Genomic DNA, 25,304 nt, shown 5'->3' on the forward strand with positions numbered 1-25,304 from the left:
AGAGAGAGAGAGACATCCAGATCCAGAGAGGGAGATAGAGGTGATTTGCTTTTGACTCCCCTTTTTCCCTTGGCTTTTTCCATGGTTTTTAGATTAACCATGAGTCACTCTTATCCTTAAACCTTGGAGGGTTCTGTTGTGGAATGGGATTATTAGAGTTCCTTCTTTGGGTTTATAGGCATCTGAAGCAATACCATTTCTCAGAGTCATTTCTCCAACAGATATATTGGGCCAGTCCCTCTGCTGATGGAGGGCCCAGCAGTGTGAAGTCTAAGTCTTGTGCATCCGGCAAGGCTCAGCTCCCACGGGCCTTCTCTGATTTTCCAGGGGGAAGTGACTGCTCTGCCTCTTGTCTCAGAATATCCTTATTAGTTATTTGTTACACCACTTCCCATCTGCCTGGCCCGAAACTTCCCAAGGAGAGTCCGGGCTTGGTCAGCATTTCCCCCCAGGGCTTTGTATGTCTGTGGTGGTTCTCACTTAGAGGGTCCACCATGCCCTGGCTGAGTTGAATAGCTGGGGCTTGCAAAGTTCCCAGCTTAGCTCTTTCACAGCCTGGAATGTGCTCTGTGTATGTGTGTGGGAGTCTTTTAATTTTTAATTTTGCCATAGGAATGTGGAAGATCATCTAGGATGACAAAGTGACAATATAGACCTCTAAGACACTTCGCAATGTGTTCCTTAGAAGGGAACAGACAACATGTGGGAGTCTTTTACGTCACGTTTCTTCACCATTGGTGACAGAAGGGTGACAAACAGACTGGTGTGCCCAACTTTGCTTCTTAAATCTGTTTTCCTAAGGTCGTGTCTTCCAACCCTGGAGGGTCTCTGCTCAGGCAGGTCTGGGAAATACTTTCAGAATTCTCTCCCCAGCTCTGCCTAGATAGCCATGGGAAAGCTTGAGGGAAGTGGAGAGAGCACGGTTAGCAGAGAAGTCATCGTAACGAAGACATGGATAAAGAAGGAATACACCGTGCCCATGGGCAGGAAGAGGTCAGTCCTGCCCAAAGGGATCTGTGGATTCCATGCAGTTCCAGTCAAACACCAGCAGGTTTTTCATGGAACGTGATAAGATGGTTCTAAAATGAACACGGAAGAGTCAGGGTCCGAGAATATCCAGGACACATCCGAAGAAGACAGGAAGGAGGGACGTGGCCTAGCAGATGCCAGATGTGTTCTACAGCGATAGCCACGATGATAGGGAGGTCTGTGTAGGGGTAGACTGACCGATGGAAGAGAAAGGGAGCCAGACATAGACCTAGGTGTATGTGGAACCTTAGTGTGTGACCGTGGGGTCATAGCAGATCAGTGGGGACAGGAGGACTGGTTAACAGACGATGACTATTACGTTACACACAGAAGCAGGCTGTCTCGGAGATGTCATAGACCAAGGATTGCGGTTAACCAAGTTCTCTGCACTGGATTTCCAGTTTTTATAAAAGAAGTCCAGGGTCAAGGTGGAGTGGAAAGCAAAGTACCCGTGACAAAGACCAGTTCCTTTGCTGTCACTAGGAGGCAGCCTCTGCTGCATTCTCAAGGGTTCTCAAGGGCTGGCTTTGATTTGGGGGTTGGAAGGAGCCCCATTCTTCAAGAACAGGCTGCCTGGAGTTGGGACTGGGGCCAGGTCAATGGCACCAGGGTCTGGGGCCCCCAGAGCATAGAATACTGCTCTGTAGGTGGGCCTGATGCTGTCGAGGGGCGACAGATGGGCCCTGTATCAGTTTGGGTTGGGGGGTCTCTGGAGCTGGTCTGTCCTGCTTTCCTTAGGGGCAAGAAGGGAAGACAACGGAAATGAGTTTTCTTGGGGAATGTGGGAGAAGAAATTGTTTTCTCCTGGATGAAGTCAGTTAATATTAATTGAACCTTCTCTAACTAATGGCAGAATGACTAGGGCACATGATTTGTTAATAAGGGTGGTCTCAACTTTTAGAAAAGGACAATGTGAGCGTGGCAAGGGACAACACCCAGTGAGAGACATCTTAGAGCTGTGCTGCCCAGCGTGGTGGTCACTAGCTATATGTGGTTAAATTTAAATTAATTAAAATAAAAAATTCAGTTCCTCGGGGACACAAGGCACATTTTAAGAGCTTGCTAGTCACACGTGGCTAGTTGCTACCATGCTGGACATTACGGTCATCATAGAATGATCTGTTGGCAGTGCTGCCCTGCTATTGGCTCCTTTGCATTTTGCAAAAGCATTTCAGACTGGCTCTCTCCCAGGTCTTCGTGAAAAGCCCATCTGGAAGCTTTCGTGGCAGGCCAGACAGACAGGTTGTGGTCGTGCATCCTGACTCTGCCTCTCCTAGGTCCTGTGTCACTCAGCGTCGTTGAGCCTGGTCTGTGAAAGGAGACTGGTCGTTTCTGGGATGTGTGAGAGGGTGTGACGGTGAAGGGGGATGAGGCAGGTCTAGCACTTTGTTTGCAGTATGCTAGTGCTGCACAATCACTCTATAAATGGCAGCAGCCTTTACTGTTACAGGTGAAAATGAGGTTCAGAGCGGTAAAAGTGACATGGTCAAGGGCACGGAGCTAATACAGGGAGGCCTAGAATGCCAACTCCCACCTCTTATCTCGCCTCTACTGCTCCTCCCTGCTGTGACCTGGACAGAAGAGAAACTGGTACAGAGCAGGCTGAGTATGAATCAAGTCTCAGGATGGGCTCAGCCCAGGGCCAGGCAGGATTGTCCTAGGGCAGAAGTCCAGGGTTTTTTAGCCAGATGCAGGGGTCTGACCCATCTTTGAAAAAGACCCATCTTTTTCAAAATCTGTCAGGCCTTGGAGTTTAGCTACGTCCCACATCCTTTCAAGCTAGAAACTCAGAAAAGTGCTTTGTTTGGCCCAACACAGAGTCCAGGAGCCTCAAGGCCCCATGAGATAGTTCCAGAATGAAGCAGATCTTGGGGCCGTCCAGGAAACACTGCCTCCTCCGGGAAGCCCATCCTGATTTTCTGACAATTCCTTTCTCTCCCTCATTTTCTTTCAGATTCCCAGGGCCCTCTTTACTTCTCTATAGTAGGAATTGCAGCTTGCTTCCCATAGACCATGGGTTCTTCACCTTTTTTGCTCCAGGAACATTTTCGTTGGAGGTTAACAAAAGTAAAGATGAATTTTTTTCTCCATTCCCCTGTTGAAAGACTCCCTGAATTCCATCCATAGAACTATAGAGGTCATTTCCAGCCTCTTTCAATCTGCCCTCCCCCAGTCTTACCCCAGATCTAGTCCTGTGACCCCTTGTGACCTCAGGGCCTGGAACACAGTAGGTGCCTGGTTTGTACCTTTGGGAATGAAAATGAGCCTCGCATGTCCCCTCTAAGTGCAGACTTGCCCCAGCCAGGGGTGAGCCAGTCTGGGGAGAGGACCGGTGACCAGATGCTTCCTAAAGAGTAGACACAGGTGCTGGGATGCCTCACAGGGCCTCTCGCTTCCCGGTAGCTGCATGGAGCTGCGCCTCTCCCTACAGAGGAGGAAGCTGAGTCCCAGGCTGCGGGGCTCGGAGGGGACTTTCAGGCCCCTTTCACACTGGGTGACGAGGCTCCTGCTGAAGATGCCACGTGGCTTGCAAAGCCTGGGGCATTGGGGCTGGCCTGTGGGCTGCCAACAGCATGTTCTTTCCCAGTTTGGCCCCAGATGGGCATGCCTGCCCCCAGCCCTGTTTAGCTGAAGCTGTCCTGCTTGATAAATAGGCCATTTGCTTCCTGAACTGGAGTTGGAATGAAAGGCTATAATTAGCAGAGGAGAGTGGATGGGATTGCACGCTGGCATTGACAGTTAATTTTATATTCAGATGGAAACATAAACTGATGTCATCAAAGATGTAAATATCATTTGGAAACCTTGAAGTTCCCGGGAAGGGTTATGCTGGCCTCTCTCCATACCCACTGCCCCTCAAACGCTTGAATGAGGAGCCCAGATCAGCCTGTGCTGTGTGGGGAGCAACCTCGGGGATTGCCTGTCAGGCTGCTCAGAGGGTGCGGGGGACAGCATTTCTGGCTGGACCAGGAGAAATGGGCCTGTGACAGCTGGGTGCACGGTGTGTGTGTTGGGGGGGGGGGCGTGTGTGTGCAGGAGGCTTGGGTTTGCATTTGCTATGGTAGCTTTTCCTATGGCTTTAGTGGTCTGGAAATATCACAACGCTGGCTAGCAAGGAAAATGTGATGCTTTGTAACAGGAGGGAGATCAGACCAAAGGAAGTTTTGTTTCCTGCTGCCAAAGCTGTTCTGGAGTGGGCCTGGGGGATCTGGGGAGCTTGTAAAAATAGAAGAAGCCACTGACTGCCTTTATGGAGAGGGGTCAGTTCTGCTCAGAATTAGGGCTAGTGACAGCTCTGGTGTTTTGGAGATGGTTTTCACACGTGGTACTGTACCCCGGAAGCATAGCCTCATGGGGAATGAGGGAGGGGACAGGCTAGGGCCCTTGTCCATCCTGCTCGAGAAGCACTCTTTTAGTTATTTATTTCTTTTACAACAGGAAACATAGAACTCTCAAAAGTACATGAATCAATTCTGAAAATATTAAGATGTTCTCTTGTTAGTTCAGTGACAACATGAGAATTACAGTTTTCATCAAGATGGAAGATAAGACGCCATCTCTGTAACCCTCAAATACGCCACATCCTTGCGTATTTACTTCACTCTCTTCCTGGGCTCTGAAGACATCCCTTCTCTGTGGGGTCTCCTTTAACCATAAACCTCAGCTTTGGGATGGAGGAATCTCTGGGCTCTGTGTCTGGTTCAGGGTTAGGGTTGAGTGAGTGATTCCTTACAAGTGCAGTCATTCAGAAGGGGTAGACTTTGTTTTTTAAATCTGCTTGCCCTTGTTCTCATAGGGCCCACGGGGCTTCGGCCGGCCTTGAACAATGATTTCACCATGTTCTGGGTTTTGGAGCATGAACTGACTGGATAGCCTCTGGTTTATCTATCAAAGGCAGATTTTATTTACTGTGATCACCATTTCCTTGTAGACGGTTCCCTGTGTGTGTGTGTGTGTGTGTGTGTGTGTGTGTGTGTGTGTGTGTGTATGTCCTTCCTTATACATTTTAAAATTTACCCAAGTGGGTAATTTTGATGATGTCATTTCACTCACGGTTTTCCTGATATGGCCAACTTATTAATAAGTAGCTCACGGCCACATTTATCAATGCCTTTAGAACTCCCTGGCCCAGGGTGTTGGAAAGGCATCCATTGTAGGCTGGAAGGAGTGGCTCTCAGTACACCCGGATTATTTTTTCAAACCAAGGGAATGGCACTTAGCTGTGAAACACAGCAGACTGCTGGATCTGAGGATGAGGGCAATGGCGTCACGGTAATCCTCTGCTCTCCCGTGTTTCTAAGTAAGCTTGGTCTGTTTGACTTTTGGTACTCTTCGCCATTTGTCAATGCTCAGGGAAAGCAGGCCCTTCCCTTTACCCAGGAAAGTCTTGATGCTTTTGAGAAGCAAGTCAAGGAGATCTACTTGGAGAACATGACACAGCCAATTTGAGGGTAGACCTGCGAGTCACTGGAGAAGCAGCCTCCTTCCTGCTCTGGATGTTGACTCGAGGGGAGCTATGCTCGTGGCATATCTTGCCAACGCCTTCTCTGTGTTACCCCTCACTTCCCTTAGTCGGGTCTTCGCTGACAGCAGCTTGGCTTTGGTTACTCTCCCACATTGCCCTACGCTCAGTGGGCAAGTCCAGCATATCTAATGATTTGTCCCTGCCCTTGGGAATGTGTGGCCCAGAAAGTCAGAATCCTTGCACAGGGTAGACAGCATTGGACTCAAACCCAGGTGGGTCTGTTGGGAAGCCCGGCTCGCATCCATTCAACAGGCATTGATTGTAAAGGCTGATGGTACTTCCTAAACGTCAGGACTGTTCTGGGTCCTGGGGGGATGCCTGGAACAGTGGGAAAATCCCACCTGGCATGGAGCTTATATTCTTGTGGAGAAGACAAACAATTAAAAAATAAAAGGGAAAAAAGTCGTATGGTAAATGCTGGTACGTGCGAAGAAGGAAAATGAAACTGGGAAATGGGACCAGGAGTTCCAGGGGAGGGGCTTTCTACTTTGAAATAAGATGGTTCTGAAAGGCCACACTGTGCAGGTGACAGTTGAGCAAAGGCAGGAAGGTGAGGGCGTGGGCAGTGAACGTGTCAGGAGGAAGAGCATGCCAGGCGGTGGGAACAGCCTGTGCAAAGCCTCGGGTTCTCTGACTCTCGAGCCAGTGGAATTTCCCCAGACTCACCAGTATTTTTCTCTAAAACGGCATTTCCATATAGGGTCTGTATTAGTCTGCTACGGCTGCCATAACAAAGTGTCACAGGCTGGGTGGCTTAAACAACAGAAGTTCATTGTCACAGTCCTGGAGGATGGAAGTCTAAGATTAAGGTATTGGCGGAGTTGGTTTGCTCTGAGGCCTCTCTCTTTGCTTTGTAGATGGCTGTCTTCTTCCCGTGTCTTCACATGGTCTTCTCTTTGTGTATGTCTGTGTCCTAATCCCCTCTTCTTATAAGGACACCAGTTGTAGTGGGTTACGGCCCCCCAGTATGACTTCATTTTAACTTAGTGACCTCTTTAAGGGCTTTCTCTCCAAATACAGTCACATTCTGAAGTACAGCGGTTAGGACTTGAGCATATGAATTTTAGGGGAATACGATTCTTCCCGTAACAGGTTCCCTCATGTACAGTCATTTGGGGCGAACACCCCCAATGGCAGGTACCATAGCTCCAGATGAACTCGTCATAGGAAGATCAGGTAACTGCCAGTCTTTCTCCTCTCTCACTCCCTGCTTTCTTGCTGCAGCTGATCGGAGCCCTGGTCCTGTCGGTGGGGATCTATGCAGAGGTCGAGCGGCAGAAATACAAAACTCTCGAAAGTGCCTTTCTGGCCCCGGCCATCATCCTCATCCTCCTGGGGGTCATCATGTTCATGGTCTCCTTCATTGGTGTGCTGGCTTCCCTCCGGGACAACCTGTGCCTTCTTAAAGTGGTGAGTTGGCCCCATGCACCCTTCAGCTGGTGGGTGGCTGGGGTCCTTGGAGTTAGTCCCAAGAGAGCTGAGGAGACTTCCCCATGGCCCTTGGGCAGCCCAGCTGTTTCAGTCCTTGCCTCAAACCAGCTCTTCTAGAGGGTTTCCTGGAACAGCCTTTCTGTCCACATTGGCCCAAGAGTGCCCAGGCCACCTCCACTTCTGCCTATAAAGGCTGGTTTGAATATTCCTCTTCTTACTTACTTAAACCCTGTGTTGACCCAGACTCATTTGGAAGTGGGAGAAACCACACTCAGATGAGAGCAGGTCGAACCAAAAAAAATGTTGTTGATGGTGAGTCCTTAGCTCATGTAACCAGCAAACCCACCCTGGGTCCAGGGTTGTAGCAGTGCCCTTGGGCTGTCTCTCCTGCCACCACCCAGCTGGACGACCAGCGTTGTCCTCAGCCTCTCTTTGCTGTGGTCGCCAGCAGCCTCAGGCCAACGGAGTCCTTGTAGTTCTTGATCTCAGGAAATCTTTCCTGGTAACTCTGGCCACAGTCCCAGGACTCCGAAGGGTCTGCTTGGGCCAGGCGCCTCCCAGAGGTCAGGGGGTGTGCTCAGCCCCACTCGCCTCCCTTGCCTCCCTTACTCTGGGGATGGGAATGGCTCTCCAAAGCCGGGAGTACTGGGTAGGCAGATCCATTTGCTCTACACCCACGTGTGTGTTTGACCTCATTGTCTCCCTGACACGGGAAGTCCCTAAAAGTCCCTATAAGCAGGGCCTTGGTGCTGCCTAAGGCTGGAAGTTGCTGGCAACAGTTGGGACCATTCCTGTTCTGTGATAAAGTGGTAGGGTGTATATCTTCTAAGATATCCCCTCACTCACTCTGGGGGTCCACTTCTGAGGGACTCTGCCTGCAGAGCTGGAAATGCTACCCCACCCTGCCCATTAAGCCAGGTCTGTCCCCTCTGTGTCAGCTGGAGCCAAGGACCAGCTGTCTTTGTGGGGGTTGGGAGAGGGGTGTGTGTTTCTCCACCTAGACTCCGCTGAGGAGCCCTGGGACAAACCTTGATAACAATCTAACTTGGACAACTGAATCACTCTTCCTGACCACGGTTCTAGAGACTGGCTTTCCCCGCGGAATGTCTGTCCACATCCTGTGTCCTCACAGGCGGAAGGGGCGAGAGGCCCAGGAGCAGTAAGCGCTCCGACAGAGATGATTTCCCTGATTGCATTTGACCTTGGAGCAGACCGTGCTTCCTCTGTTCCTCTAGGTGAATGTCTGAATTTTGTTTTTCAGTTTATGTACATCCTCGGGATTTGCCTCATAATCGAGCTCATTGGTGGCGTGGTGGCCTTGATCTTTCGGAACCAGGTGGGCCTGTGGCGCATTTATCAGCCACGAGTATGCCGAGTACCGACTATGTGTGAGCCCTGGGCTGTAAACTGGGGGTGCGCAGACAGCAGCCTAGACAATTCCATTCTGCTGGGGACATGGGCACTGAAAAAAGAAACCAGAGAACAAGAAAATAAGACAGGATGATGGGAGAGTGCCTGGGGTGGAGGTGGATAGTAATGGAATAATGAAAAGGAGAATACCAGGTGAGACTCAGAGGGAGCAGAGGTCCAGGCAGAGGGAACCACTGAGGCAAAAAGGAGCTTGGCAGGTGTGTAAACCAGTGGTGGTGTTGGAGGGGGGGGCTGCTTGGCTGAAGAGGTGAGTGACGGGGAGTTTGGTAGGTGGCTGGAGGGCCAGCCAGCACAGATCACGTGGGTTCTCAGAGTTCCTGGTTTAGGAGCTCGGAATCTTTTCTGAAAGCAAAGGAAGTGTTTGCAGAGTTTTATGGGACAGTGATGTCATCTGATTTACATTTTACTTGCTGCTGAGTGGAGAATGGAGAATAGGGAATAAGGGGGAATGCTGGGAGACCACCTGGAAGGCTGTGGTTGTCCTGGGAAGAAGGGGGTGATGACTTGGAGTGAGGTAGAGGCAGCGGGGCTGGGTGGAAATAGCAGAATTTGGTGTATGTTTTGGAAGCAGTGCCAAGAGGACTTTGTTGTGCTGGGTATAGGGGTGAGGGCAACAGAAAGGCTGATAGGGCAATGCCTGGCGTCTTGGCCCTGGGAGCCTTTGCAGAATCAGGGCTCCTTTGATCTGGAAAGGTTCTCAGGGCTCCTGGTCCCCCACTCCTCACATTGCAAGCCCTGTGTGTCTCATACTAGCTGTGTGACCTTGGGCAAGTACTTAACCTCTCCGACCCTCAGGCTCCTTAGAGGATCACAGTTCCTGACCTTGTGGAGTTTGGGATGAGGACTTGATGAAAGAATGGCATGGTTCTGGCCCCTAGTGGACCCTCATTATGTATTAGCTCCTCTGCCCCAAGGACTAGAGAAGGGACTTGCTCAAGTTCCCACAAGAAGCTAGTGGCTGAGCGGGGCTGACTGCCAACCCAGGGACCCATCGTTTCTCCCATAATCTTATGCCTCTGTTTTCCTCCCAGCTTTGGTGTTGGAGCTGGGGCTTGAGGAGCAGGGCTCATTTGCAGAAGCTCAGTTCTCTCTGTCCGTTCCCCTGCCTCCACCCCCCACCCCCCACTCCCCACCCAGATAGCTTGGTTCCTGGCACTCCCAGGCATCCCTGTTGGGTGGGTGCATGAGGGCTGTGGCCAAATTCTTTCTTGTCAGAAATTTAGCCCAAGGTTGCAGTCGCTATCCCAGACACCAGGTTGTGCAGATCCCTCAAATGATCCAGTGTCTGACTCCTGCCAAACTCGTCATGGGTGCAGCTGGTATTCTGGCCCAGGTGGGAGCAGGGAACACATCTGTGGGTGAGCCTTAACTACAGACCTGCTTACACCCCTGGAATCCAGGGGGTTTCTCCCTCTTTGATGGCATCATCGAGGCACAGAGAGGTTAGGAAACCCGCCCATGAGCACACAGTAAGACCAAGGCAGCTCAGTCTTTTGTCCAGTTCTTTTTTCCTTTTTCCCTCACTTTACTGAGGTATAATTGACAAATAAAATTGAAATGTATTTAAATTGTAAAGTGTAATGATTTGATACATTGTGAAATGATTACCACATCCATCACCTCACATACTTACCTTTTTTTAAACATGAGAATGCTTAAGATTTACTCTCCTAGCAAATTTCAAGTGTACAATTCAGTATTATTAATGACAGTAACAATGCTGTATAACAGATCCTCAGAACTTGTTCATCTTATAACTAGTAGCTCGTACCCTTTGACAGTCTCCTTATTTCCCCCACGCCCGGCTCCTGGCAGCCATTTTTCTACTCTCTGGTTCTAAGGGTTTGACTTTTTTTTTGGTAAGAGTCCACATATAAATGATACCATACAATATTGATCCTTCTCTGTCTGGCTTATTTCACTCAGTATAATACCCTCTAGTACCATCCATGTTGTCACATATGGCAGGATTTCCTTCTTTTATTAGTGACTGAATAATATTCCACTGTATATATAATATATACATTAATATGTATAATTATAATATTATATTAACACTATATTATAAAATAATATTCCATTGTGTGTGTATATATATATGCAATGGCTATATATATAAAATACAATATAAATAAATATATATGTATATGTTTATTTACATTTTCTTTGTTCATCTGTCAATGGATACTTCCAAGAATGTTCCCATCTTTTTTTTTTTTTTTTGAGAAAAGCCAGCATAAAGCACTTTTATTGCAATAATAAAACTTGAAACTCGTATGTAGTATTGGGGGTGTGGGATGGGGGGTAGGCAGCAGTAATTTCTCTCACCAAATCACCACACTGGAAAGCACAGGAGTGCGAAGAGGGAAGGAAAGGCCAGGAAACTGTGAGATCAGCAGGGGGAGCTGAGCATCAAAAAACAGGAGGTACTGAAGCTGTGATGACAAGCATCGTTTTCTTAAGACAACACTCAAGGATTTGTCGTGAGGGCTGGGCTTTCATTGGGTGTTAACAAACCGCAACTTCAATTAAACTTTTCATTAAAGTTCTCAAAATTTAGAAAGGGAGCCTGGATAGCTATGAGATTATAAAAGTCCTGAATATTCATTAGAAAAACCACAGGATGGGGAAAAAAAAAAGCCAGGCCACGAAGAAGGCTTCAGATGTTGCTGGCCTGGGATCGATACCTGTACTGTCCACCATCGCAGTGAAATCAACTTGCTTTTAAAAGGCAGAGGGTTTAAAGGAGGAGTGGGAGGGGGCAGTGGAAGCGAAGGCTTTCCCCTCCCGACTTCACGTTTGGGTAGGGCTCTTAGTTCACCCCAAGGACATCTCTCAACTTAGAGAATAATTTGGCTCTCAACAAGCGCCTTCAATCTGCTATGGCTTTGCAGCACAACAGCAAGAATGTTTAATATATAATAGATACAAATTTCACCCCAAATTAAATAAAGATTCTTGTATCTCTCCACACCCATTCCTACTCTCAAGTTAACCCAGTACTTGTGCTGTTAATACTTGACTAATACTTAATTGGAAACCTAGATCCAGAAGACTGGGAGAAACTATATTTTCACCCTAAAACGAACATAAAATAAAATGAGTAACTTGAGGTTTATGGCGTATGGTTTAGGTCAACACATATGCCAGGAGAAAGGGAAGAGCCAAGCTGGGTGACAGAACACGTGCAGTCAGGGTAGATGTTTATACAGAGAGTGTTGGGGGAACATCAGGAAAAGCTACCTATGGGCTCATGTGTGTACATCTGGGGGCGCCAGATTCATCCATGGCACATATTACACAAGAAAAAAGGGCTCAGGGAGGAGGCCATTCCTGTCATTCCAGTTTTAGCAGCTCCACGTCAAAGATGAGAGTGATATTTGGTGGGATGATGCCTGAGTGCCCAGTGGCACCATAGGTATACGAATAGTTGGGGAGATAGTCAGTTTGGCTCTCTGACCCACAGTCATCTGGGCGACCCCTTCTTCCCAGTCTCGGATCACCTCCTGCTTGCCTAGCATAAACTTGAAGAGCTTGTTTCTGTCCCGGGAGAAATCAAATGTCTTTCCATTTTCAAGGATCCTTTGGATATATACCCAGGAGTGGGATTACTGGATCATATGGTAGTTCTAGTTTGAATTTTCTGAAGAAACTTTATACTGTTTTCTATAATGGTTGTACCATTTACATTCCCATCAACAGTGTATAAAGGTTCCCTTTTTTTCCTCACCAGCATTGATATCTCTTGTCTTTTTGATAATAGCTATTCTAACAGGTGTGAGGTAATATCTCATTATGGTTTTGATTTGCATTTCCCTGATGATTAGTGACGTTGAGCATCTCTTAATATACCTGTTGGCCAGTTGCATGTTTTCTTTGGAAAAATATCTGTTTAGGTCCTCAGATAATTATTGTTATTATTATTTTGCTACTGAATTGCAAGGGTTTCTTATATTTTTTTATTATTAACCCCTTACTGGATATATGGTTTACAAATATTTTCTCCTATACCACAGGTTGCATTTTCAGTGTTTTGATTGTTTCCTTACTGTGTAGACACTTTCTAGTTTGATGTAGTCCCACTTGTTTATTTTTGCTTTAGTTGCCTATGCTTTTGGTGTCAGATCCAAAAAAATCATTGCTGAGACCAGGAGTTTTTTCCTGTTTTTTTCCCCTATGTTTTCTTCTGAGAGATTTACGATTTCAGGTCTTAGATTTAAGTCTTTTATCTATTTTGAGTTGATTTTTTGTGTATGGTGTAAGATAAGGATCCAATTTCATTCTTTTGCTTGAGGATATCCAGTTTCCCCAGCACCATTTATTGATGAGACTATCCTCTCCCTATTGTGTATTCTTGCAGACTTTGTTAAAAATTAGTTGACCATATATGCGTGGGTTTATTTCTAGGCTCTTTGTCCTGTTCCATTGATCTATGTGTCTATTTTTAAGCCAATACCATACTATTTTGATAACTATAGCTTTGTAATATGGTTTGAAGTCAGGACGTGTGAGGCCTCCAGCTTTGCTCTCCTTGCTCAAGATTACTTTAGCTATTTCAGTTCTACTGTAGTTTCATACAAATTTTAGGATTTTTTTCCGATTTCATGAAAAATGCCATTGGAATTTTGATAGGAATTGCATTGACTCTCTAGATTTCTTTGGATAGTACAGACATTTTAACAGTATTAATTCTTCCAATCCATGAACAAGAGACATCTTTCCATTTATTTGTGTCATCTTCAATTTCTTTCATCAATGTTTTATAGTTTTAAGTGTACAGATCTTTCACTTCCTTGGTTAAATTTATTCCTAAGTATTTTATTCTTTTCAATGCTATTGTATATTGTAAATGGGATTGTTTTATTAATTTCTTTTTTGGATAGTTAATTTTTAGTGTATAGAAATGTAACTGATTTTTGTATGTTAATTTTATATCCTGCAACTTTACTGAATTTGTTTATTTGCTGGAGTCTTTAGGATTTCCTATATATAAAATTGTATCATTTGCAAACAGACAATTTACCTCTTCCTGATCTTAGAGGAAGAGCTTTTAGCTTTTCACCATTAGGTATGAGGCTAGCTGAGGGCTGGCCATGTATGGCAGTTATTATGTTGAGGTACATTCTTTCTATACCTAATTTGTTAGGTGTTTTTACCAGGAAAGGATGTTGAATTTTGTCAAATGTTTTTTCTACATCTATTGAGTGATCATATTTTTATCCTTCATTTTGTTTATGTATCACATTTATTGATTTGCATATGTTGAACTATCCTTTCACCCCAGGGATAAATCCCAGTTGATCTTAGTGTATGATTCTTTTAATGTGCTATTGAATTCAGTTAATATTTGTTGAGGATTTTTGCATCTATGTTCATCTGCAATATTAGTCTGTAGTTTTCTTTTTGTGTAGTGTCCTTGCTTGGCTTTGGTATTTGAGTAATGCTGGTCTCATGCAGTGAGTTGGGAAGCATTTCCTCCTCTTCAGTTTCTTGGAAGAATTTGAGAAGAATTAGTATTAATTTAAATGTTTGATAGAATTCACCAGTGAAGCCATCTGGCCCTGGACTTTTCTTTATTAGGAGAGTTTTTTTTTTGTTTTTTTTTTAAGATTTTATTGGGGAATTGTGGGAGGGGAACAGCATTGGGGAATCAGGGAAGAGGAACAGACAAGTTGCTGTCCTTTAGTTCTTCAGTCTAGTTGTGGAGGACGTCGCTTCACTGGCCCATGTTGGTATTATCATTGCACTCTTCCTGGGTGAGGCAGTCACTCGCCGGCCATTGGATGGTCGCTCATGGTGGCTCACGCCAGCTGCAGACCAGCCCCACTGCAGCCTACGCCGTCACCGGAGACTCACGGCAGTCCAGCTCCAGGTCAAGCTGTGGTTCACCATCTTAGCTGTAGAGGGCAGTGTCACTGGCCCTCACGTGGGATCTGAACTGGGGCCCTGCTGCTCAGAGCTGGCGTCCCAAGCCAACTCCTAACCAATGCGCCACTCAGCCGGCCCTATTAGGAGAGTTTTGATGACTGCTTCAAGCTCCTTACTTGTTATTGGTCTGTTTAGGTTTCCTATTTCTTCATGATTCAGTCTTGGTAAGTTGTATGTTTCTACAAATTTATTCATTTCTTCTGGGTTAACCAGTTTTTGTTGGTGTATAATTGTTCATAATAGTCTCTTATGATCTTTTGCATTTCTGCGACATCAGCTGTAATATCTCCTTTTTCATTGCTAATTTTATTTATTTTAATCTTCTCTGTTTTTTCTTAGTCTAGTTACATGTTTGTCAATTTTGTTTGCCTTTTTCAAAAAATCAGCTCTCGGTTTTGTTGATGTTGTCTATTGTCTTTCTGGTCTCTAGTTCATTTATTTCTGCTCTGACCTTTGTTGTTTTCTTCCTTCTGCTTACTCTGGGCTTACTTTGCGCTTCTTTTTCTAGTTCCTTGAGGTGTAAAGTTAGAGTGTTGATTTGAGATTTTTTTTTTCTTAATGTAGATGTTTATTATTATAAAGTTCCCTCTTCGCACTACGTTTGCTGCATCCTGTAAGGTTTGGTATGCTGTGTTTCCATTTTCGTTTGTTGTTTTGGTTTTCCTTTTGATTTCTACTTTAGTTGTCTTGGTACCTGCTTCTCTATTCTCTTTCCTACTTTTCAGACTGTCTTCTCTGAGCTGTCAGATCCAGGGGAATGGTTTGTTTTCCAGCAGACTTGAGGGGAGAGAGACGTTTATTTCATTTGTTTATGGGGATACTCTTCTGTGCTGCCCGCAGGGCTTCTGGCTGGCCCTTGGCTTTCGAGAGATTATGGGTTGGTTACTGCTTTCCTGGCTGGTGCTCAGGTCCAGGTCATGGTCAGCAGAACCAGTGGTTTAAATAAACAACCCCCTAAGTGAACAGCGGTCTGGTGTCCAGTGCACTTGCACAAAGGCCAGCTGGTTTGTCATTTTCCAGTGCCCCGTAGGTCAACAGGGGCTGTGACACCACTCCTGTTTTCCAGAGAAGGAGCTGAGCCAAATTAAAACCTCAGAGACCCTTTAGTCCTCGGCTAAGGATGCTGCTGGCCTGGTGTCAAGGGTGAGAGTTTCCAGTTATCCCCAAACCCTGAGGGCACCACGGTGTGAAGTGTGTCCCTTCTGCTTGGATAGGGTGTCCCCTCATGGGGCCCTGTCAGGGGAGGGTCTCGGTGTGTGGCCTAGGAAGGACCTTCACCTTCAGGGGTCTCAGCTGTTTGGGGGCTCCCAGTGGGCCATGCTATCATATGCCTGGGATCCATAATTCAAAATAATTTAAAAATGAGATACAAAACTATAAGTTCAGTAAGATTTCTACAATAGAAAAGAAAACCTGGAAAACTCTGGAAGGAAACAGAAATATTAACATGTTAACTCTTATTTCCTCTAAGGGATAGGACTAGGATAGGATTTTTATTTTCTCCTTTATACTTTTCCCTAGCTTCCCAATTTTCTTTTTTTTTCTGTAATCAAGGGGAAAAATGCCGTATAAAGAAAAATAATGTCCTCTCTGACTCTAATGCAATGCAATTTTGTAAAACAAGAGACGAGCCAATGGTGAGGCTAGGGAAGGAGCAGCCTGCCTGTGGCCGGTAGCCAGAAGGGGCAGCGTAAGGGGGAGAAAAAGGTGAGGCGCAATCAAGGGCAGCTTCTGGGAGGAGGTGAGTTCCCAGTCTCATTTTTTTCCTCACCAAGAGAAGACAGATTACCCTGAGCCACATGATAACCAGTCCAGCCCCAGGCTACCTGTTAACTCTAAGAATCCATCTGTGGTGACAAATGAAGATAAATGATCAGGCTAATGACTTCACACTGGGTTCTCAGGAAGGTGCATAGACCTCGGCCACAGCCAGGCTGCAAAAGATAAACAGACTCCTCCGTATAAGAAAGAAACTCTCCTTCAACCCTTGACCCTGGATAAGGTTTCTGCTGTCAGGGGTAACCTGATGGTCAGACTAAAGTGACTTCTCTGCTTGTGTAGGGCCTGGTGGCCTTGCTTGGAGGAGCTGGGCACAGAGTAGGTTGCCCTGAGGGCCTGAGCGTTAGAAGCAGATGTACAGCATCCTGACCCCAGGCAGTAAGAGGAGAACCTGAATGACCGCCATGATTTGTCTGGGTCTCACCCCTCTTGACCTCCCATTACCCCTAGTTTGTTCTGGGGCCTCTCTTGAGGGTGTCAGGAGTGTCGGAGGGGGGCAGTTCCTACCCATGGATTCCCAGTCAGGCAGAGCTGAGCAGGGATACCCAGAGGTCTCTGGGCTGTAATTGGTATATCTGTACCCCCATGCCAGGCCTACTTCCCTCTACCTTCCCTCTACCACCAGGGCAGGGGAGGAGTGGCCTCTTTCCCGACCTTGATCAAAGGGTGCCGTGGTCACACCAGGCCAGGGAAATGTTGGATGGCAACCAGCCTGTTTATTTTATGATGGCACTAGCACTAGCTGTCTCTGGGCAGGACCTTGAGGTCAGGAGCAGGGGGAAAGGAGACAGAACCATGACCCGCTTTGCCGAGCACCTGAACATATAGATCACCCAGGGCAAAGTAGAGAAAGTCCTGCACTGATCTAGCCAGACTCCCACAGCTGGTGCGCCCCACTGTGGACGATCGCTTGGGAGTGAGAGCTGGAGCCACAAATGCCTGGGAAGCTGAAGCATAACTTTCCCCACCACAGGCGTTAAACCTGTGACCTCCGCCAGGTGTGAGGAAGGACCTGGCACTATTCCAAAGAAACTTGCGGCTTCCTCTCCTCTTTTTTTTCTAGCTCTCTGGGTTCTCTTTTGCCCTTTGTTGTCAGATTGGGCCTATCTCAGGGATGGAGCAGAGGCTGGGGTCTGGGGGCTGAGGACGAGTCCCCCTTCTAGGGAACTTGAGGGAAGCCCAGAGATGCTAGCTCAGTGTTATGCGATGATGGTTTCGTGTGAGGAGAACCAGGCTGGCGTTGGTTCCCGCTGGGTTGCCAGTAGCCGGGCCTCCCCAGCCTTGGGCCTCAGAAGCCGATATGGAAGCAATGGAAGCTGGCAGGCTGCAGGAAACCAGGAAACAAGGACATCTCCATCCCAGAGGCCTGGTGGGACGTTCTAGCTGCCACCCCTCCCCCCACGCACCTCTGGCCTCCCATCCTGGGGAGGCTGCTGCCACGTGCTTGATCCCTCATTCATTTAAAAACACTCTAAGTGCCTCTGCCGAGAAGGGCGATGTGGAGGCTTCAGGTATCTTTAAAACTAGATTTAAAAGAAAGAACTAGATAGGACTGTTCTTTGTAGCTTGACTGGCGGCTTAAACAACATGCTCTGAAAATCCGGTGGCCTTTGATGTTTGCTTACTCTTTGCTTAATTTAGCCCGGGCCGCGTGGCCACTGAGGCCTTGCCAGCCATTTGTGAAAGGTGGTTTTCTAGTCCTTGTTGGAGCTGCCCCTGCTGGCATGACCTGGTTTAGAGCAGAGCGGGGTTGGCACCGGGTGTGTTTGGCCTCCGAGAGCTGCAGAGGAAGCCAGAATTCTCTCTTCCTTGCCACGCTCCACAAGGCTTATCCCCTGAGTGACTCCCCCAGTTTCTCAGAACGAACCTGAACACAGCAGAGCATTTTACAGTCATTAATGAACTATACAACTTGCCTGCCTCACTGGAGTTTCTCACACTCCCACCCCCACCCCTTCCATCACAGCTTAGGGACCACTCAAATGTCCTACACAACTCTGGTACACACACACACACACACACACATTGCCAGAGGCAATGAACACATGCAAGAGCCAGCATGACCCAAAGAGGTCCCTGAAAGGGATTGGGGGCAGCTGCTGCCCATGGAGCCTGGGATCATCTGTTCTTCCTGCCCATTTTGAGAGGCCTCCAGTGAGACATGCCTTCCCCACAGGGGCCCGGCTCAGCTTACAGATGGAAGGCCTGATTTTCAGAGGCCTCTTGGAATTAGTGGCTTTGGAAAGTACTCAGAAACTGAGATGGTTTGGGGAGAGAGGTCAGGGCTGCTCTCCAAAGAGGGAGGGAGAGCCTTTCCCACTGGACCACTGGGCATGCCCTCTGCTGACCTTGCCCTGGGCCTCCTGCCCTCATCCTTCCCACCCCATCTCTGTCTGTGGGGGTTGTCCAAATAGCACATGACCCGGTGGAGGGCTGGGAGGCGGCCAGTGGACTGGTGTAGGTGCAAAGGGACGTGGTGGACCAGGACCCTGTCTGCAGTGCCTCGAGAGTGGAAGGAAACCAGTTGACTCCCCCCCATGCACGTGGCCTTAGACATGCCCTGACCCTGACATCACCCCCTACACCTTAGCTCAGCCAAGGGCCCCCTGCAGCATGGTATTCAATGCCATGAGGTCATTCCCTGCCCTACCCTGGGTGGCAGACTGGCCCCACTCTGGTGCCCTGCTTCTTAGACACCCCAACCATACCCCAGCTGGATGGCCTGTCCCTTCATCACCCAGAGGGCAGGCACCCGAGGTTGGAAAGGTTTCATGAACTGGGGGCCTCTGGAAAAGGTGGGCCTGAGCCCAGGTGGTCCCTGCTGTGCTCCAGCTGCATGGCCAGTGAGCAGCCATTCTACCAGCCTTTAGCCTGGAATACAGTGCCAGACCTGGACAGGGCTAAGGGTGGGGGAGTGCAGAGGCTTTCACATGGGAGAGGGCCTGGCCCAGGCCTCCCAAGGTGGCCGTGCAGTCTTCCTCAGCTCCCAGGTCTGCTCCTGAGCAACTGTTTATCATCAGCAGAGGTTTTCCTTCTGGCCAGAGTCAGTCCCCTCGTTACCTTGGCCTTGAGCAGTGTGTCCGGAAGGACTATGTGTCCTTTGTCCCTGCATTCCTGATCCTGGAGATGGGTTGGGGAGATGGCCCCAAACAATCTTGGCTTTTTAAAGTATATCAGGCTGAGAGCTTGGCACCTTGATTCTAGTATCTCTCTGCTAGTGGCCAGCAGGGTGACCTTGGGCAAATCATATCGCCTCTGGGCTGCAGGGTGTTTGTGAAGGGTCCCAGCCCAGGGCCCAGATCTTGTCCGGAGGCTGCCCCCATTGCGGTAGGCGTTTTGGGCAAGACTTGGGGCCTTGGCTTCCATTGGGATTCCATTTTCCACTGATGACATGATGGGTGTGAAGTGGTACCATAGAGTTTGCGTCTCCTGGAAAAAGAGAAAAAGGTCTATAATAAGACGGGACTTATTATGTCCCCTGCTAAGCATCTTCGTAGCTTTATTTAAATCTCAGAGCCCTGTGAGGCAGAAAGCTGCCCTCCCCGTTTTGTAGGTAAGGAAATGGAGGCTTGAGTCTTAGATGAAGTGCCTGAGGCCTGGTTGGCTGTGTGGGCGCTTCTTGACCATGAGGCTTGACAACCCCACTCAGCCTAGTCTTGGATCCTTGGAGCTGGAAGGTGTCTTCAAGATAGGCCTTCAGGGCCAGTTCAAAAGTGGGAAACTGAGGCCCAGAATGGGGAAGTAGCTGTGACAGGGCCTGCAGTGGCAGAACTGGACCTGGAACCCAGGGCCCTGTTGTCCCAGTGTTCCTGTGGCGGGCACCTCCCCCAGGGATTGTCTGGCTCCGGAGCCAAGAATGCCCCCTTTGTGCCAGCACAATCTCTGATGATACGCGGGCCTCCCTGCTCTGAAAGCCCCGATTGTCACCGTGAGCGTAGAGCTGGGCTGCCCACATTCCCGCCCCCACCCCTTCCCGCTGTGGAGCCTTTTGTGTTCCTGGATCTCAGCACAACAGCCAGGCTGTTGATCCAGAAGGCCCAGCGTGACTGGGCGAGGGCAGCATGCCAGCGCTCTTCCCGGTGGGGGCTGCCCCAGCCCGAGCTGGGTGGTGGGCTTGTTCGTCTGGCCCATGCAGGAGGTCAGAAGACCTGATTCCCAGTCCTGGCTGGGCCCTAACCAGCCGGCTCGGTGACCTGGGGAGAGCCAGGCCACCTCTCGGGCCTCAGTTTCCTTATTTGTAACACAAGTGATTGATTAGTAGAGAAGGGTGAAAAGGAGGTCTAGAGGGCAAAGGGGACTCAGCTCAGGCCTGTCTTTGGGTGACAGAAGAAACACCAGGCCAGGAAGAGGCCAGCCTAGGCCAGCCTGGCATGGCTGCTTTGGAGCTATGTCCCCCCACACCTCCAAAAAGGGCCTCACCGTCTTGGTGCCTGAGTTGTCTGATCCGTAAAGGAAATGGGGGTGAATCACTCCTGCTTGGACAGAGGACCTCAGGCATTAGGTGGACACTGGGGACGGGGAGGTCATAGATATTCCGGCTGGGAACGGAGCGGGTGCTCGTGCAGGCAGGGGTGGGGCTATTGGCACTGGGGCGCTCTGTTCCAATCGGGATTTCTGGGAAATCTTGGGTTGGACGCTAGGCGGGGAGTGGGTTGTGGTCCTCTTCTTTTGTAATTTCTCTGTCTAAACAGACCATCGACTTTCTGAATGATAACATTCGAAGAGGAATCGAGAACTACTATGATGATCTGGACTTCAAAAACATCATGGACTTTGTTCAGAAGAAGGTGAGTCTTTGGGTCAGAGCTCTGCCTCCCATGCCCTTTGTCCACTACTTGGAACCCTGCTCAGGAGCGTGAGGGTGAGGGGTCACATGGCTTATCCATTCCCAAAGCAGATGGCTGGCCAAGATGGGAGGCAAGGGTGGGCCGTGCATGGCCACCAAGGATGGGGCCTGACCTTCTCAACCAGCCCTCTGCCCACATGCCTGGCCCAAAATGTCCTTGCCCTATCTGTCCCTCTCCAGTTACATGGACCCTCCTCTCCTCAAACAAAAAACAAGGTCACCTTACATGGCCCCAGGGCGCCCCTTTCCGATGGGCAAAGATCCTCCTTCTTTGAGATGGGAGTGACCTCTAAGCCACTCAGTTCAAAAGCCCCTTCTGCCAAATCCCTTCAGTGGTGGGGAGCTTACTCCCTGCCAAGTCAAGGACAAGCCCCGGTGTGGGGAGCTCTTCCCCGGTTCCATTTCCCCTGACTTCTCCTTTTCCTCCATGACCCATGTGATGATGTCATGTTGGGGTGCTGTTCCTCTCCCGCAAGGTCTACCCACGGTCTGTTAGTGCAATGATAGCAGTTGCAGGGCCAGCCACTGCCCTCGGTGGCTTCTACACATCCATCTCATTTAGTGCTGAGCCTTCGGTTCCTCATCTGTGTCAGGGGGATATTAACAGTCCCTTCATGGCGTCATTGTGAGATTGCCTTGATTTAATTCAGAATGCTTAGAGCAGTGCCAGACGTGTGGTAAGACCCCAGTCAGTAAGTGTCAGCTCATGTTCTCCTAGGTGAGGACAGGCAGAGCTTGAGGGCTGCAGCACCATTTAGCCCTGGCGGCACTTCCTGGGACATGACCTTGGGGGGCTTCAGCTGGCCTGGTCCCCCCAAGCTAGCCCTTAGTGGGCATCAATATCTCACCACACCCAGGGCCACCCCAGGCCACCCACAGTGGCCACTCCCTTGACTCAGGCCTTTGCTATAGTCACAACAGGTGCAGCCTCTGGGAGGCCCTTCCCTGCCAGGGATGTGCCTGCCAGCCCTGGCTGTTGGGTGGAGCAACATGTTTTTATTGGAATCAGCCCTCAGCTGGCTTGGGGATTTCATTTCTCCCAGGGTGGGATGGGAAGTGGGGGAGTGGTGGTGGGGGCTGGGGTGATTCATGCTTGGTGCCAGGCCCTATGCTGGGTGCATCATGCCTGGCCTCTCTTTGTAATCCTCAGCTCAGTTGTGCAAAGCTGGCATTCTCCTTCCTGCTTTCCAGATGAATATATGAGGCCCAGAGAGGCTGATTGACTTGCCCAAAGTCACACAGCTAGGGGTGGTAGTGTGAAGGTTTAAACTCTGGTCTGTCTGATTGCTAGGCAAATGACTTCTGCATGCACCGTGGAGAGGTACTTCCAGGCCCTAAAACCTAATAGCCTAAAGGGCACTGTGGGGACAGTGGAAGGGTGTCTGATTTGTGTTTCTACCAGGACCTCTAACCATATAACTCCCCTGCACCCCCTCAACCCATCCCTTCTACTCTTCTCGTTCTGCTCGAGACATGCTGGACTCTACACCTGCTCATGAAATACAACTCGCTCATTTCTGCATGGGGCCTTTGCACATGTTGCTTTTCTTGTTGTTTGTGTTTCAGATTCAACGTTGTCTCCTCAGCAGCCTTTCCTTACCTCCTAATCTAAAGCTGCCCTTCCCTGTCCTTTCCCCTGTGTTCCTGGTACACAGCGCTACCTCACTGACCTTTTCATGTCGTGCTTATACCTGTTTCCCTCCACTGGAACGTGCCTCATGTGGGCAGGGGCCATGTTGCTTTGTTTACCCTGTCTCGCTAGTGCCCAGAACAGTGCCTGGCACACACTGCACCCTGGTAGAATACTACTGTCCCCAGGCGTTGGCACCATTACAAGGGGAGCTGCAGGGAGGTGCTAGGCTAAGGGGAAAACAACACCAGCCTTACCATCGCTCAGTCCTGAGCCCAGGGCAGGAAAGGATGGGTGTGTGCCTCTTTGCTAAGGGCAGGCAGGCAGGCGGCACTGGGGCTGTGAGGAGCAGGTCAGTGTGCTGCAGGGGCCACTGGGTTATGGGGCTTCCATAGAATCCTAGTCTCCAGGACCTTAAAGGCCAGCTTTTCTGATCCAACACCTGCCCTGGGGACATGAAGGTGGAATCCACTTGTCAAGGAAGGACTTGGCCTTACAGGGCTTACTCACCACACCAATAGTCTACCAAGAGGCTTCCCAGCCTTGGCTTGCATGCCTCTCCAGTGGCAGGGTGTTTGCTACCTCTGGGCAGCCATGCTGCTTACGGAGAGCTCTGACCTGACACCGTATGGCCTCGTGTGCTCCCTGAAGCTCCCCGTAGCTCCCCAAACCAGGGTGGACCGCATCATACATTGCACCGTCTTCTGCTGGGGCCCCCTCCTGCTGTCCCAGGGCCTTGGCAGTGACGGAAGCTCCCTTCCCTGCTTGTTTTCTCTCTCAGTTTAAGTGCTGTGGTGGGGAAGACTACCAAGATTGGAGCAAAAACCAGTATCACAACTGCAACGCCCCCGGACCCCTGGCCTGCGGGGTGCCCTACACCTGCTGCATCAGAAACACGGTACCCACTGCTCCTGGGGCCACCCCAGCTAGTCAATCACCTTTCTCGTCTTTCAGGACAGGGGTGGGGTAGGTGGGTGGAGGAGGAAGCAGGTGGTCGTCGTTGCCAAGGCTTCCTGGGCCTCAAGGGCTGCTAAAAGGGGTAAACTCAGGGGTGGGGATAGGGGAGGCTTCTCTTTATTAGGAGCAGTAGTTAACATCTATTGAGCACTCGCCATGTGCAGGCCTGTTCTAGGTTCCTTAGTTGTATTTACTCATTTAGCCCTTTCAGCAAGCCTGTGAGGAAGGTACTATTGTTTTACCCACTGTACAGATGAGGAAACTGAGGCACCGAAAGGTGCCTTGCTCCAGGTTGATAGGGCTGGGAGAAAATGCAGGCAGCCATCATCAGAGCTGTGCTCTGAACTACTGGACAGGACAGATGAGGGGCAGGAGAGGGTTCCAGGCTGGGGGCTTAGCAGGGGCAGCTGGCTCTGCAGCCTTCCCTGGAGGGCCAGAGCAGGGCCTACACGAGGGGCATCGCCAGTAGACACTGGCGTTGAGAGACTGGTGATCATCAGTAACAAGGCGCGTGGAAGGGGGTCTGATGATGTAAATGCCAGCCTCCGCCTCTCTCCAGCAGGGTCCTGCCAGCTCTGTCACCGCCTTAGCTACTTGGGAGGCTGTCCTGGGCAGTCATCACTTACGAATGAGAAGCTCCGTCAATCCTCTGTGTTTGGCTAATGCATCCCCAAATTGCCCCGTTTCTGGCCTGGAATGAGACAGAGAGCTTTGCAATTACTCACGCTCTGAATAGTCATGGAAAATTTCTCTTCTGACATCTCCACCATTCTGTGCCCACAGCAGGATTCTGTAAACTGAGTAGCTGCTGGTGAGGGTGGGTGTCTTGCCCATGAGTCAGAGAGCCAGTGCCAAGTGCACTAGCCCTAAAAAGGCTGGGCCAGGAGGAGAGGTTTGTTTGGACATTTTAGCTGCCATTTTAGGGTAGTTCTCTGGGCAGGGGGAGTGCTGGGGAGGAGCCCAGGATTTTCAGAGAGGCCTGTGGGGGATGATCCTGAACCTTGTCACCCAGGGCAGTGGCACCTGAATGTCCAAGCTGAGATGTGGAAGCCCAACTTGTATTCATTCATTCATTCATTCATTCATTCATTCAACAAGTATTTACTGAGGACCTACTATATGCCAGACGTGTTTCTAGATTCTGGGGGTACAGCAAACACATGAGAACTCTCTGCCTGCATGGAGCTTATGTTTTAGTGGGGGAAATAAATATGTAATAGAGATATTACATATTACATAGATATAGACAAAATAAATATGTAAAAGAGATAGTATGTTAGAAGGAGATATATGCTAAGGATAAAAATAAAGCAGGCACATGGAGGATTGCAATTTTAGATATTGAGAAGGTGGGTTCTTAGTAAAACCCTGACGGAAGTGAGGGAGTAAGCTATGCATGTATCGGGAGGGGCATTCCTGGCAGAAAGCACAGCAAGTGCAAAGGCCCTGAGGTGGGAATTGCCTCAACTGTGTTTGAGAAGCAGCACAGAGACTAGTGTGGCTGGGGCAGCGTGAATAGAATGGAGGGGTAGGATGGTAGCAGATAGAGTCAGAGAAGCCATGGGTTCCCTGAAGGCCATGACCAGGATTTCGGTGTTCCCGTGAGTGACAGGGAGTTACGGGGCTTCGGTGGCAGAGTGGCAGGTAGGACTTAGGCTTTACCAGGATCACCTTGGCTGAGGTGGGAGCAGAGATGGACACATGAAGTCTGGTTAGGGGCTAGTGCAGGGGTCTAGGTATCGCAGGTC

General features: G+C 49.2%; 1 protein-coding gene and 1 pseudogene across 3 annotated transcripts in view; one reads left to right on the forward strand and one right to left on the reverse strand.

Moving 5' to 3' along the window:
- TSPAN15 (tetraspanin 15) overlaps positions 1-25,304 on the forward strand; it is a 51,708-nt gene that overhangs the window by 19,269 nt on the left and 7,135 nt on the right. For 2 of the 3 annotated variants that reach the window (XM_019625128.1, XM_019625146.1), the window contains exons 2-5: positions 6,779-6,964; positions 8,247-8,321; positions 20,815-20,910; positions 23,381-23,497. In XM_019625128.1, the coding sequence (XP_019480673.1) occupies positions 6,779-6,964; positions 8,247-8,321; positions 20,815-20,910; positions 23,381-23,497 (474 nt within the window). The remainder of the gene's footprint in view (positions 1-6,778; positions 6,965-8,246; positions 8,322-20,814; positions 20,911-23,380; positions 23,498-25,304) is intronic. The other variant, XM_019625137.1, reaches the window with a different exon arrangement.
- Positions 10,719-19,516, reverse strand: LOC109371708 (peptidyl-prolyl cis-trans isomerase FKBP1A pseudogene; annotated as a pseudogene).

Source organism: Hipposideros armiger, unplaced genomic scaffold (genome assembly GCF_001890085.2).
Source record: "Hipposideros armiger isolate ML-2016 unplaced genomic scaffold, ASM189008v1 scaffold_15, whole genome shotgun sequence".
Classification (NCBI taxonomy): Eukaryota; Metazoa; Chordata; class Mammalia; order Chiroptera; family Hipposideridae; genus Hipposideros; species Hipposideros armiger.